The 12,540-nt window shown below is 40.6% G+C and overlaps 2 protein-coding genes across 2 annotated transcripts in view; both read left to right on the top strand.

Moving 5' to 3' along the window:
* Window positions 1-234, top strand: part of LOC120822503 (junctional adhesion molecule 3B) — a gene marked incomplete in the record, with an annotated part of 28,294 nt that extends 28,060 nt beyond the window's left edge. Inside the window, 1 exon segment of the mRNA XM_040182254.2 lies at window positions 1-234.
* A 5,439-nt stretch (window positions 235-5,673) lies between these two features.
* LOC120821537 (vacuolar protein sorting-associated protein 26B-like) lies at window positions 5,674-12,346 on the top strand. The gene is made up of 6 exons (XM_040180166.2): window positions 5,674-6,093; window positions 6,880-7,036; window positions 7,998-8,162; window positions 8,254-8,429; window positions 8,513-8,655; window positions 9,741-12,346. The coding sequence occupies exons 1-6, from the start codon at window positions 5,871-5,873 to the stop codon at window positions 9,876-9,878; spliced, it is 1,002 nt and encodes a 333-aa protein (XP_040036100.1). The 5' UTR covers window positions 5,674-5,870; the 3' UTR covers window positions 9,879-12,346.
* The last annotated feature ends 194 nt before the right edge of the window (window positions 12,347-12,540 follow it).

Raw genomic sequence — 12,540 nt, 5'->3', positions numbered from 1 at the left:
GTGTCAAACCGAGTTCTCTCACAGTGTTTGAACTCCAAGATGGCAGCGTTCCACTGATCCAACACTGGGGAAACTGTAATCAACTGAGGACTTGGTACAACGTGCAAGAAGGCGGGATGCTCTGAACCAAGCTCACATAGAGTAGAATGTCCATCTGGGGCCTGCTGAGGGGTTGTTTGTGTTCTTTTCAGAACCACTTTATTTGTGATTAATAAAAACTCACTTCTAACATTACTGGAATCGTTATTTGTGTTGCTTTTGTTTGAGACTGTCATTTTGCAATTTCTCCTCCGATCCCTTTAGATGTCCCGCGCCATCCACGGAAATCCTATTGAAAATGAAAATCCATGAAATGTGTTCCCCGGCAGCATCTTTTTGATCTACAGCAGTGGATCCATCATTGGGAATGAAGCCATTGGTCTTGAACATTAAAAAAATACAGCAATGTATTCAAAATAAAAATGTGTGAAATAAGTGTTTTGATGAGTTGAATATAGTTTTGACTCAATTCTATAATTTATATCTTTTTTTTTCCTTCTTCCATTTTTTGATATTCGTTTAATTATATTTTTCTGTGTTTTTCAGATTCAAATCTTTCTTTCACTTTCGGATAGTTTTTTTCACATTCAGACTTTTATATATATATATATATATATTGTGTATATATATATATATATATATATATATTTTATATATATATTAGTGCTGTCAAACGATTAAAGTATTTAATTACAATTAACCACATGTCATAGTTACCTCAAAATTAATCACAATCGCACATTTTTATCTATTCTAAATGTCCCTTCATTTAGTATTTTAATGCTCTTATCAACAAGGAAAAGTTGATTGGCTTGCTCTATGCAAATGTTTTATTTTATTGAAAAACAACATTGCCAAACAGGGCGGTACAAAATAAAATTATAAAGTGCACATTTCAGGTAAACAAGGACCTATAGTGCAGTTAAACCATGGCTAAATATTTGCCTATTGACATTTTCAACAGTGAAGCTTGCTTCTTTTGCACAACATGCCCAGACACCGCAAACAACCTTCCAGAAGGTACTAATGTTGCCGATGCTGCTAATTACTTGCATGTGTGTGCCCCTTCATGCAGTGCTGTAGTTGTAAAATTAGAGGTAAACTATACATTTTGTGATCATACAGACGCGATGGAACGCTATGTTCTATGCTACGCTCTATTAGGACCTTAAAAAAATGAAGGCCTCTTGAAACAGGCCCAGAGTGTTACTGCTGAACCGTGTGATATGTGAAGAAAAAGCCATCCTGCAAGTTAACACTTCCCCTGCTCCTTAACCATTAAGAGAAAGCTCCAAAAGTCAACGTAACGAATGAATCCATCTGAACAGGCGGGCTGATCCACAACGTGTGTTTACATGCTGACTGGTGGAGCCGCCGCAGGGCGCTGATAGGAGGGTCACAGACCAGAAAATGATCAGACTACAGCGTTTATATGTTCAACAATATGAAACGTAGTCTTAGGTGATTTAAAATGACACCAAATTTATTTTGGGTTATTTCAACGAAAGAATATAAGGCGCAGGTGACTTCAAGGTGCGTAAACAATGTTTACATGCGTTTATCCTCCACTACGATATTTTATTCACAAAAAATAAAGAACTGGGTCAAAACGGTATTCAAACCAAAAGTACTTTTCGTCCACATACTTTTATTTTGAATACATTCTTGTTGTTTAATTTTCTCATTGTTTAAGAGCGAAACTTAAATCTTGAGGTTCAAATTTGATTTTCAAATGATCAAAACATTTGGCCTGGATTTGGCTCCGTAAAAAAGCATTAGAATCAATGAGCTCAGCGGGGTGATATACTGCAGTTAGCAGCGGAGCCAGCGGACCCTTTTACTTAATTGGCGGAAAATCCATCTGAACTTGGGCCAACGTGGGAGGAAGAAAAAACACCTTTTTGATAGTAGATCTGAGGAATCCTCCCAGATTATTGAATGGAGGGTACTGATTTGAACGGGCCGGTGACTCTCTCTAGCTGCACACTCAACCTCTGAAAGTTATGCAGCATTTGTGTCCTCAGTTAGGAGCCCGGCCCCCTACTGCCGTACAGTCCACTTCACCGCTTCAGTCACTTCCAGAGCACTTACTTCTTTTATGCCATACTCTCAACAGCATGTAAGAAACAACTCGGTCGCTTTTATAAGAAAGACAGAGTAACCTTCATGTTACCCATTGTTTTTTTTTGTTAACTTACTAAATGAACATATATGCTGTATTGAAGAAGACTTGGAACTAGAGATAAAGATCATAAACTGTTTACAATGTTTGCTAAGGTCATAAATTGAGAGTAGAGTCTTGGTCTCATAGATTTCTGTACAACCAGAAGAGTCGTCCCCTGCTGGACATTAGCAAGAATGCAGCTTTGCCTTCACTTTTTAGGTTGCAGCCTTGCAAAAAAACGGAATTAAGCCCATTTTTTTTTACAAATCTCTTACTAAGAAAACTCTGCAGGGTGCCTTTTAATCCTGATATGTTAATACCAAGGATTAATTTTGCTTGGAATTCCATCTTTCTGGATGCAGGGGACAAAATCAAAAAACATTTTCACGTAGCTCGAGGTTTTTTTTCAACCATAGACACTAAATTATTTCATATACATGATGTATATGTACAAGAAACAATTGTTCCCATCTCGACTCAAACAAGGATTTCGCAGTTGACTTAAAAAAGAAAGGTTTCAATCGTAAATTCAGACAGCTGTAGTGAAGGACTATAATGCTATACATTTCATAATAGCTATCATTGTTATGATACCGAGAAAAAGAAAATGAATATATCACTGATGTCTACAGTAGACATTTATTTGACAGTGCTGTAGCCATGTGTAAAGAGGTTATTCCTTCTGTTTTTACTTCAGTATTGTGTCTTCAGATATCAAAGGTCTTGTTGATACTGCTACAGGCTCTTTGAGAGTGATGCTGGAATATATTGCTCTTGTCTCTAGAAGGCAGTTGGCTCCTTGGTAGAACCCTCAAACCCGCAACTTAAGGCAAACAGCGCAAAAACTATAATAATCTAGGTTAGTTTAGCAAGGCAGTCTTGAAGCCAATAAGAAAGCCCTCTGTTACACCAGAGTGACTTATTACTCGTCATTAATATAGAAAAATAAAAAGCAACCCAAGGTTTCTCTTTATCACTGTGACCAGGCGGACAGAGAGTCACAGCTCTGTTGAGCCGTGTATTCCTTTAGAGCTCAGTAGTAACGACTTATTAAACTTCTTTAATGATACAATTTGAACTAGAGAGAAGATTGATAGTCTCCTGCCTTCATCCAGTGCCGATCCATCCTTGGTCACAAGAACTTTGACAGACCTATCTCTAGTCTATCCTTCCTCTCTAAGAGGAGAGCAGTTGCAAATCAGTTGCAATGGTTTATTCAAGGGTTTTCAGTCAGGATTTAGAGTGCATCATAGCACAGAGACAGCGCTGGTGAAAATTGATACACCTTCTACTTGCATCCGACTGAGGATTTGTCTCTGTTCTTGTCTTGTTCGACCTCAGTGCTGCGTTTGACACCATTGATCATTTTATTCTATTGCGGAGACTAGAAGATTTAATTGGCATTAAAGGAACCGCACTCAGCTGTATTTATCGGATCGATCTATCTGGACGCTGGTCCTTCCTCCTGCCATGGAGCTGCTGACTCCTGCTGCTGCTATCATTATTATTATTATGAATCACATCAGTATTACTGTCATCATGAAACCACATTCCTAACTGCTTCTTTCTTTCTTCTTCTCTTTGTGCTTTCCCTTCCCACAGGTTTGAGTGGGTGGTGGTTATATCTGATGGTGGTTGTTCCTGCAGTGGTCCTGAGTTACAACTGGTCACTTCACATATTTATTTCTTTTCATTTTGGTGGAGTTTTTCCTGTGCCGATGTAAGGGTTTCAGGACAGAGGATGTCGCATGTGTATAGAATGTAGGCAAATTTATCATTTGTGATTTGGGGCCATACAAAATAAAATAAATTAAATTGAATTGTTGTGATTTGCCATTTTCTCATATTTTCTGGCATTGTTGCAAGACACACTGGACTGTCTCCTCATGTCTGAAAAAGCCAGAAAAGCAGGTCACAAGGACCAGCAGGATGCCAAGGAAGCACCTGCTAATTGGTTAGCCAAATTCTAATTTCAGTACACATTATAGACCCGTTCCAGTTGCTGTCGATGGCTGCTGTAAACAAACAAGCAGTAGCCAGAGAGGGAAGCAAATCGTACTCGACAGAAGGATGGGGGCTATTTGGAAAAATATCACAGCATGACTGTGATGAGGTGACATTTTGACAAGATATTTGTCCACATCAGAGCAAAGATCCAGCTGCTACTAACCTCACAGCACCAATATTTGGTCTCGAGCAATAAGGGCCTTGTTAAAAGTTTGCAGTCATTCGTCCAAACATGGAGAGGAGTTGTTAGAATTTCCCCAACAGATGTCCCAGCTGCCTGATTACTAACAACTTTAGATGTGATTTTTATTTTTTTATTCACTGTCCTCGTTATGAAGGAAACGGAGCATCTCGATCTTCACAAAATAAAAGCCCTTGGGGATGTAAATGAACTGTTGTCAAAGGAGGATCTATCCAATAATTTTTCAGAAATCACCAGAACTAATTGCGCAGTCAAGAGAATCTGTTCCCAAAGGATTCTTGTAATATGATGAAGTAACACACTACATAATAAAAGGTTTCTTCCTCTTCCTCATACCTGACAGGTATGTCCCAACAACCACTAAGAAATGTGGTGTTTGCCAAAAAGATTAGGATGTTCTGCTGCACCTGATCACATGTCCTGGTATGCTCGTCTGCATGTCTTTCTGGCAGAAAAGGGCAAAAGGGTCAAAGTTCAAAGTGCCACATTATGAGAAAGTAGTACGACCCAAGTGCATACACACTGTATGGAACGGTGCATACCTTATAGGAACAGCTACAGTGTGTACTAAGAGTAAAAAGAAAAAGTAAGCGTTTTGAAACGCATCTTAAATTTCTGATCTGAAGGCTAAGATAGTAAATTAATAATCCTGGAAACAGGACTTTAGTTGGATGGAGTTGGATGCTCCAACTATGTATGGTAACGTTTGCTACATGTTTGAGCGCAAGTTGAAGGAACAAATTACAATTAACTGGAGTTGTTATTTGATAACTGCTAATATATGAAACTAATTCTATGTTGCCATTAAAATTGAGGCAGTTGAGGGCAACTCGATTTCTGTGGAAAAAAAGCAGTGACATTGAACAGTGATGCCTTTGACTGACTAATTTATGGCATATTTGGTGCAAACGAACTATTTAGCAAAAACTTGGTATGGAAATGTTAAAATACCAAACAATGGCATAGAATATCAGGAATGCCACTGTGGCGTTAACTAAAGAGAGTAAATCCGCCTCCTGTTGCTGTTAAACTGCGCCCTCTAGCGGAGCGGTGCTGCCATCACAGGACTTCAGAGGGAAAGCCCGAGTCTCTTCCGCCTGTTGCTACTGCGCCGTAAATGTGCATGATACATTTTAGAAAAAGTTAGTAAGTAAGTTAAAAGGCTATATTCAACAATTGCCTGTTTAGATACTATAACACCGACAGTATAGTTCGTATCAAACATAATAACAAAAGAAGAAAAAAACGTTTAACAAATACAGCCTTCCTTCACGTCACTGGCCGCGCATGCGCATTCAACCGGTTGTAACTCGGTATATTCAATAATCCAAGAAGCGGTTTATGCGCTGGACGGCTCACAGCCCAACGAGGAGAAACTGCAGGCTGTGCCGTTTTACAGAACCAGGAGGGGGGTTGTTTCTCACTAAGAGCCATTGACAGCTCGACTGACCCGCAGCGATGAGCTTCTTCGGTTTTGGTCAAAGTGCGGACATCGACATAGTTCTTAATGACGCCGAAACGAGAAAGAAAGCTGAGCATAAAAGCGAAGACGGCAGGAAGGACAAGTATTTTCTCTTCTACGACGGGGAGACGGTGTCGGGGAAAGTCAACGTGACGCTCAAGTACCCGGGGAAGAGGTTCGAGCACAGCGGCCTCAAGGTGGAGTTTATCGGTCAGATAGGTGAGCGGAGCGAAAGACTTGGGCAGCTAACGTTAGCCGCTCAACGTAACGCGTAACGTTACTTTATTCTATGTTTGTGAAACGAGCAGCGCGCGAACCACTCCTACATCACAGCAGCCCACGGACGTAACAAGTGTTTGGGAAGCGCCGGATCTCGTGACAGATGTGGTGCAGGCTAATGTCAGCTGACACATCGGCCATTGGCTGGCTTGTTGACCTTTGACCCTTGTATATTTCTGTATTTAGAACACGCAGCTGCCCTGTTAGGTTTCTCACAATAGTTACTCGTTTTCAACGGATTCACATGTTTCTTCTTCCCCTTTTATTCAGATAAAAAGTGTATTTTTTTTCCCTCCATGATGTTGATCTGACAACTATGGCTACTTTGCACGTTGATCTTTTACCGACAAAACACACCTTTATGTATGTATGACATTTTGATTGCAGAACTTTGGGTGATGTTTTAGTGTCTTCGCAGTGTTCTGTTGCTATAAACCTCTGAAGTAAAATCATTAGATTTCAATGCTTGACAAAGGCAGATATTTAGAGAAATTACCAGCCATTTACTGGTCTTTGCTAGCCGCCCGTGACAAAAACATGAACATAAAGATTTTTGTTTTTCGTAAGGGAGTTCCTCTTACTTTGACTACCAGCACCCACAGGACATGAATTCATATTGACATTTTTATCAGTGCTGCAATTCCTCCCTCCCCTGTATTCTGTCCACCGCCGTTTCTCTCGTAGTCAAGAAGTGCTTTGGATCACAACTTAATGTGTCTCTTCCAGAGCTGTACTACGACCGAGGAAACCACCATGAGTTTGTGTCCCTCGTGAAGGACTTGGCTCGGCCGGGGGAGCTCACACAGTCCCAAACGTTTGATTTTGAGTTCACGCATGTGGAGAAACCCTACGAGTCTTACACCGGCCAGAACGTCAAACTACGGTGAGCTCTGCCCTGCGCATGAATTATTTACAATGTATGGTATACGTGTATATATTTGCGAAATTCAGCTCATAACAGGGTACAACTTGAATGTTTTTTTGTTTTTTTCCAGCAGTCTTTTAAGATTCTCAATTGATTCACAACTACGTTGTCTTTCTCTAGAACGTACTAGATGTATTTCTCCTACTGGACAGTAATCTGCACCAAGTCAAAGTTATGTCAAGCAGTTCTGAATGATTTGTTGAAAACTCTAATGCAGGATCTAATTTACTGTGTTATTAAGTTTACTAAAATTGGGAATAAAAGACAAATAGAAATACAGCTCCATGAGCCTTTAAATTATATTTGTGCTCTATTTATTTAGTACTTTATTTTTCTATAAACTAAATATTGTTAGCTCTTTGAAGTCACTGATAATTACTAGTTTATATACTACTATGTATATATAAACTGTTGGCACTGAATAAGCTTAGCTACTAAGCTTATTTCCCAGAAAGTTGAAGTAGTCCTCTAATGTGATTCGTGTGTGACTGCCCTGTGAAGTTTGCACCACTGTAAAAAGCAAACAGCTGTTTTGAAGCAACATGGCTCATAGCAAAGAAATAAACTACTAATATTTTAAGGTAATAAGATACTATGCGTTGGATAATGACTAAAGTTTGACTTAAGAAATAAAACTCTTCATAGACAATAGTAGCCAAACAAAAGTATTTTTAGTCGCAATATTAAGTGTTAATGCTGGTCCTTTGTCGGAGGTGGTGGCACCGTCAGAATAACAATTGCTCAGCCATCTTTATGATTATCTAGTTCTGATCATGATAGCAATATTTAAATAGCAACATTGCAAATTATATGAACTGTTTGCTTATATGTATGAAATGTGTTGCCACTGATGGCATTGAGTTGTTTACTGTCTTTTTGCAGCCTTGTTTCATCGCCATGTGACCTTCTTATCTTCCAGCTACTTTTTGAGGGCCACCGTCGGCCGGAGACTGAACGACATCAGCAAGGAGCTGGACATCGTGGTGCACACGCTCAGCACCTACCCGGAGCTCAACTCCTCCATCAAGATGGAAGTGGGGATCGAGGACTGTCTGCATATAGAGTTTGAGTACAATAAATCCAAGTAGGAATGAGTTCCTTGGCACCACTGCTTCATTCCACTGGGTTTGAGAAAGTGTTTTCTTTTGACCCACGACGTTGTTTTTGTTACGCAGGTATCACCTCAAAGACGTGATCGTCGGGAAGATTTACTTCCTTCTGGTGAGGATCAAGATCCGACACATGGAGATCGACATCATCAAGCGGGAGACAACTGGCACGGGGCCCAACGTCTACCACGAGAACGACACCGTGGCGAAGTACGAGATCATGGACGGCGCGCCGGTCAGAGGTAACGGCGAGGCCCCGGTCGCTTGTGAACTGTCTTTTGCGAGTCTGCTTGTCCCACAATGCATCTGTGTCCCTGTCCCGCAGGAGAGTCCATTCCCATCCGGCTGTTTCTAGCAGGCTACGACATGACGCCCACCATGAGGGACGTCAACAAGAAGTTCTCTGTGCGCTACTACCTCAACCTGGTCCTCATCGATGAGGAGGAGAGGCGCTACTTCAAACAGCAGGTGGGGGTGCTGCGCTAACGGCTACGTGTGTGTGTGTGTGTGTGTGTGTGTGTGGGGGGGCGGGGCCACACAAGGTCCAGCTCTGGTCCTGCTGTTGTTCAGCTTCCCAGGTCTTAATTCTGTTAAGTCATGTTGGCTATTAATATTGTGTCACTCTTGTCTCCCGCAGCTGTATGTTATATTTCACTGATATTATTATTTATCTACACATGGGGAGGAAAATATAAATGCATTGCAAGCTGTTGCTGAATTGAAATATTTCTATTTGCATTTAGAAGGCAGAGGGATGTAGCAAAATCCACATTGAATTGTGGGAAATGTAGCATCATTTCTGTTTCTTTGTCATCCCGACCTTATGGCGAAAATAGTGGAAGTATAAATTTGTTGAATACAGGACTGTTTGTGCTCCCATTTGCATTTAAAAAAGAAGAAGTAGACATTTAGTACAGCTCTATGTGCCATTATGTGAGGCTTTGCTACCATTCTCTGTTTGACCTCAATGTAAACTAAATGTTGTTGAGTTTTGGACCGTTGACGGGCAAAAAACAAAGATTTAGCTCTGACATATTGTGATGAATTATGTCACATTGTTTCAGTATTTAGAAAACAGTGAATTGAGAAAGTAATCACTACATTGATGATGAAAATAATATTTAGTTCCACTTGAGGGTATTTCTCAAGCTGTATTATGTGATCAGTGGTTATATTTCAAACACACCACCATACAGTACTGTGTATAAAATATAACTTACGTTTGTATCTTAAAGATGTCTAACGCTTTTCATAAGAAAAGATCACTGGAATATAAGCCGTTTTCACTGTAATGAAAACATATTTATCATTATAAAAAGTTGTTGTAATTTGATATTATAGAACTGAGTGTCAAAAACTTTGTTGGTGGGTTTAAAGATCGATTTGTTCCTGAGAAGAACCACACCAGAGCAATTTTATGAAATCGAAAAGGAAATATCAAAATTACTCTATGACGTATTGCAGGAGAAGTCTTCGGCAGGTTACATGTGAGTCGGCGCCGTGGCCTCCTCCATCATGTTGTGTATCATTGGTTTCGTGTGGTGGTGTTGCAGGAGATCACCCTGTGGAGGAAAGGCGACATCGTGAGGAAGAGTATGTCTCACCAGGCCATCATCGCCTCCCAGCGCTTTGAAGGCTCCTCCAATCAGGAGAAGAACCACACCCAGAGCAACGAAGAGGACGACAGCTAAAGCCGCGTGTGTGTGCGTGTGTGTGCGTGTGTGTGTGCGCGCGTGTGTGTGTGAGCAAAGGAGCAAACAGTCTGACTCAAACTGTAGTTGCAAGTAATTCTGTTTGTTTCAACCACCTTGAATTACAAGCTGGGTGGAGTTTACCACATTAAGATTGCAAACTGCACAAAATCTTCTTGAAAGTGCTTGATTCAACTTTAATGGCATTTCTTCAGTAGGGTAAACTTCACCCAATATATGCACTTAAATATAATGTACAAATACTGTACATCCAATAGCTTGTTTGTGTGTGTGAGAAGCCACCGTGGGTCCATTTCTAATAACCTTTCCTTCTGACTTCTCCCGCGGCTGCAAGAAAGGTTTCTAAAAACGTGGGTTGATAATAGAACTTACACAATACATTTCCAGTAGACTGTGACGTTCCTTTATTTAACATTCAGTGCCATCCTCTTTGCGTTTGCTTTTAAAAAAAATTAAAAGTAAACCTTAATTGTAAAAACGCTCTGAATGAAAGTAAATGTATTTGTATGAGACAGAGCTAAATTATTTTCATACATTCCAAGGCTCTTGTCAGGAGGCAGTATATCTACAATATTAGCTTTTAACGCTGTCCGGCATGTTTTAACGCCAGTGCCGCACGTTGGAAGCACCAGCGGGTCAGGGGCTCGTGCTGCTGCGGATACCAACGTTCTCTTCCATTGCTTCAGCCGTCTCCCACTGTCAGAAACTCTTTTTGTAGATGCACCATCCATCTCATTTAGCGTTTTGTTATTTTAAAACTGGATTCATGTCATAACATCCACAATGGACAGTATTGCAGAGGCGACATTGGTGCTTGCGAGCGCTGCTTCTTGAAGGGCCAGCTCACCCCAAAATTCAAAGATATATATTTTTCTTACCTTGTGTAGTGCATTTGTTCATTGATAAATATATCAATCTAGATTGTTGTTGACACAGAGTTTAGGATCAGGTGGATTATCTTGAGTAACCGGATCAGTGTCTGAAAAGATAAATACTTTTTGAATCGTTTGGTGGGCATACAGTAATATTATATTGGAGAGTCCGACATCTCTATAACCAATGTCTCCGACACAGAGTGACTCCCACCAAAACAATCCAGATTAATAAATAGATCTAGAAGTAAGAGGAAGTATGCAGTACCATCTTTGATCGTGAACTGTCCCCATGACGATCCTGTTTGGATAGTTCGCTTTGTGCCTAAAAGTTTGTTGCCAAAATGCTTCAGTGGAATTCTAGGGTTGTGTTTCCATAGTGGAAACCGTACTGCCGGCCTGCTGGACGAGCTTTCGCTTTGCAGCTACTCAGAAACTGTAGCTGTGTGTCCATGTTGAAGTTTCATGCTTTTGGCGACACAGGACGTCCCTCTTTCAGCAGCTGCTGTCGTGCTGAAGCGGCTTGTCCTCTGTTTGGGTCTCTGCTAGAATGTGTGGACGCCTGACGTGCTGATACGAGCCGAGAAGACACTTTCATTGTGATTCCTATAGCTTGCCCAAGGGGTTCAACTAGAAAAAGAGAACGTGTTATTTGTTTTGGAATCGTTTTTTTCCCTTTGCTAAAAATGACAATACTCACTGCTGAGTCCTTCTTTCCCAGTCCAAATGCAGATATATTTTCAAACATATCAGCTTTGTGTTTTTTGCTGGATAGGAGGGGGTTCAACTTGTGGCAGAGCAGGCTGAAAGTGTCTGAGCATATATTCAGAGATGGGGTTTAACCCCTAATAACTATAAGATCCACATCTACTGACCATCCCGTGCCACTACGGATCAAAAAGACGTGGAAATGAACCCAGCGTTCTGATCCATGGTGCACACAACATTTTAAAGTTTTAAAATCTGAATCTTTTTTTTTTTTCTTCCTGCTGCCAAAGTGAATCAGCATTTTCATGTTCAATCTTGTCCCCAAATCCTTGGTTTGTTTTTGTGTTTAGACGCCCGAAATAATGTCTACGTTTAACGCGAGCTGAAGAAATTTTAACGTTTCATAAAATGAATTTAAGTGTCTTTAAAAAGGCAGCTCTAAATGAGATAACTAGACGCCATCCTGAGAACACCGGTCCTCTGTGTGAGTGGCGTTGAGGTCATGTGACCGCGCTCCTTTAAAGCCCAACGTCAGCTGTTTACTTGTGGTTTCTGGTTTGATGCAGAGCTGATTTCCTGCATTAATCCAATCCCTTGGCTTTCTGTGGAGGGAACCACTGTGACGCTGACTTCCTGGTTAGTCACCGTTCCTGCTTCTCTCTCATGAGACTGACTGTTGGGTGCAAAAACACAGAAGCCAAACCAGCCCGGTTTGTGCACTGAATTATGAAATGTACAGTGTAAATGCATCCTCCTCAGCTTTTTGTTTGTTTTAATGTCCTGTATGGTCTCTCTGTCTATAAATGTTGATTTTAATCAATTTTATATATTCCTGTTTTACTTTTAATTAAAAGGGAGTAACTGAAAGGCGCTTCTTCTGTCTGTTAATTGTCCTTTTTGTAACACTTCAAGTCAAGACACTAGATGATCTTTCCCCAGGCTCAGCTCTCTCTCTTTCACTAGCATGACATGTATACCATCACCATGTTTGATTTGGGTGCATGTTTTTCCTTCTATAAAACTCAAATTAAAAAATGGCACTCTTCAATACTAACTAGAAT

This window comes from Gasterosteus aculeatus, chromosome 7, assembly GCF_964276395.1.
Source record: "Gasterosteus aculeatus chromosome 7, fGasAcu3.hap1.1, whole genome shotgun sequence".
Taxonomy (NCBI): Eukaryota; Metazoa; Chordata; class Actinopteri; order Perciformes; family Gasterosteidae; genus Gasterosteus; species Gasterosteus aculeatus.
This window is presented reverse-complemented; position numbering and strand designations above follow the sequence as displayed.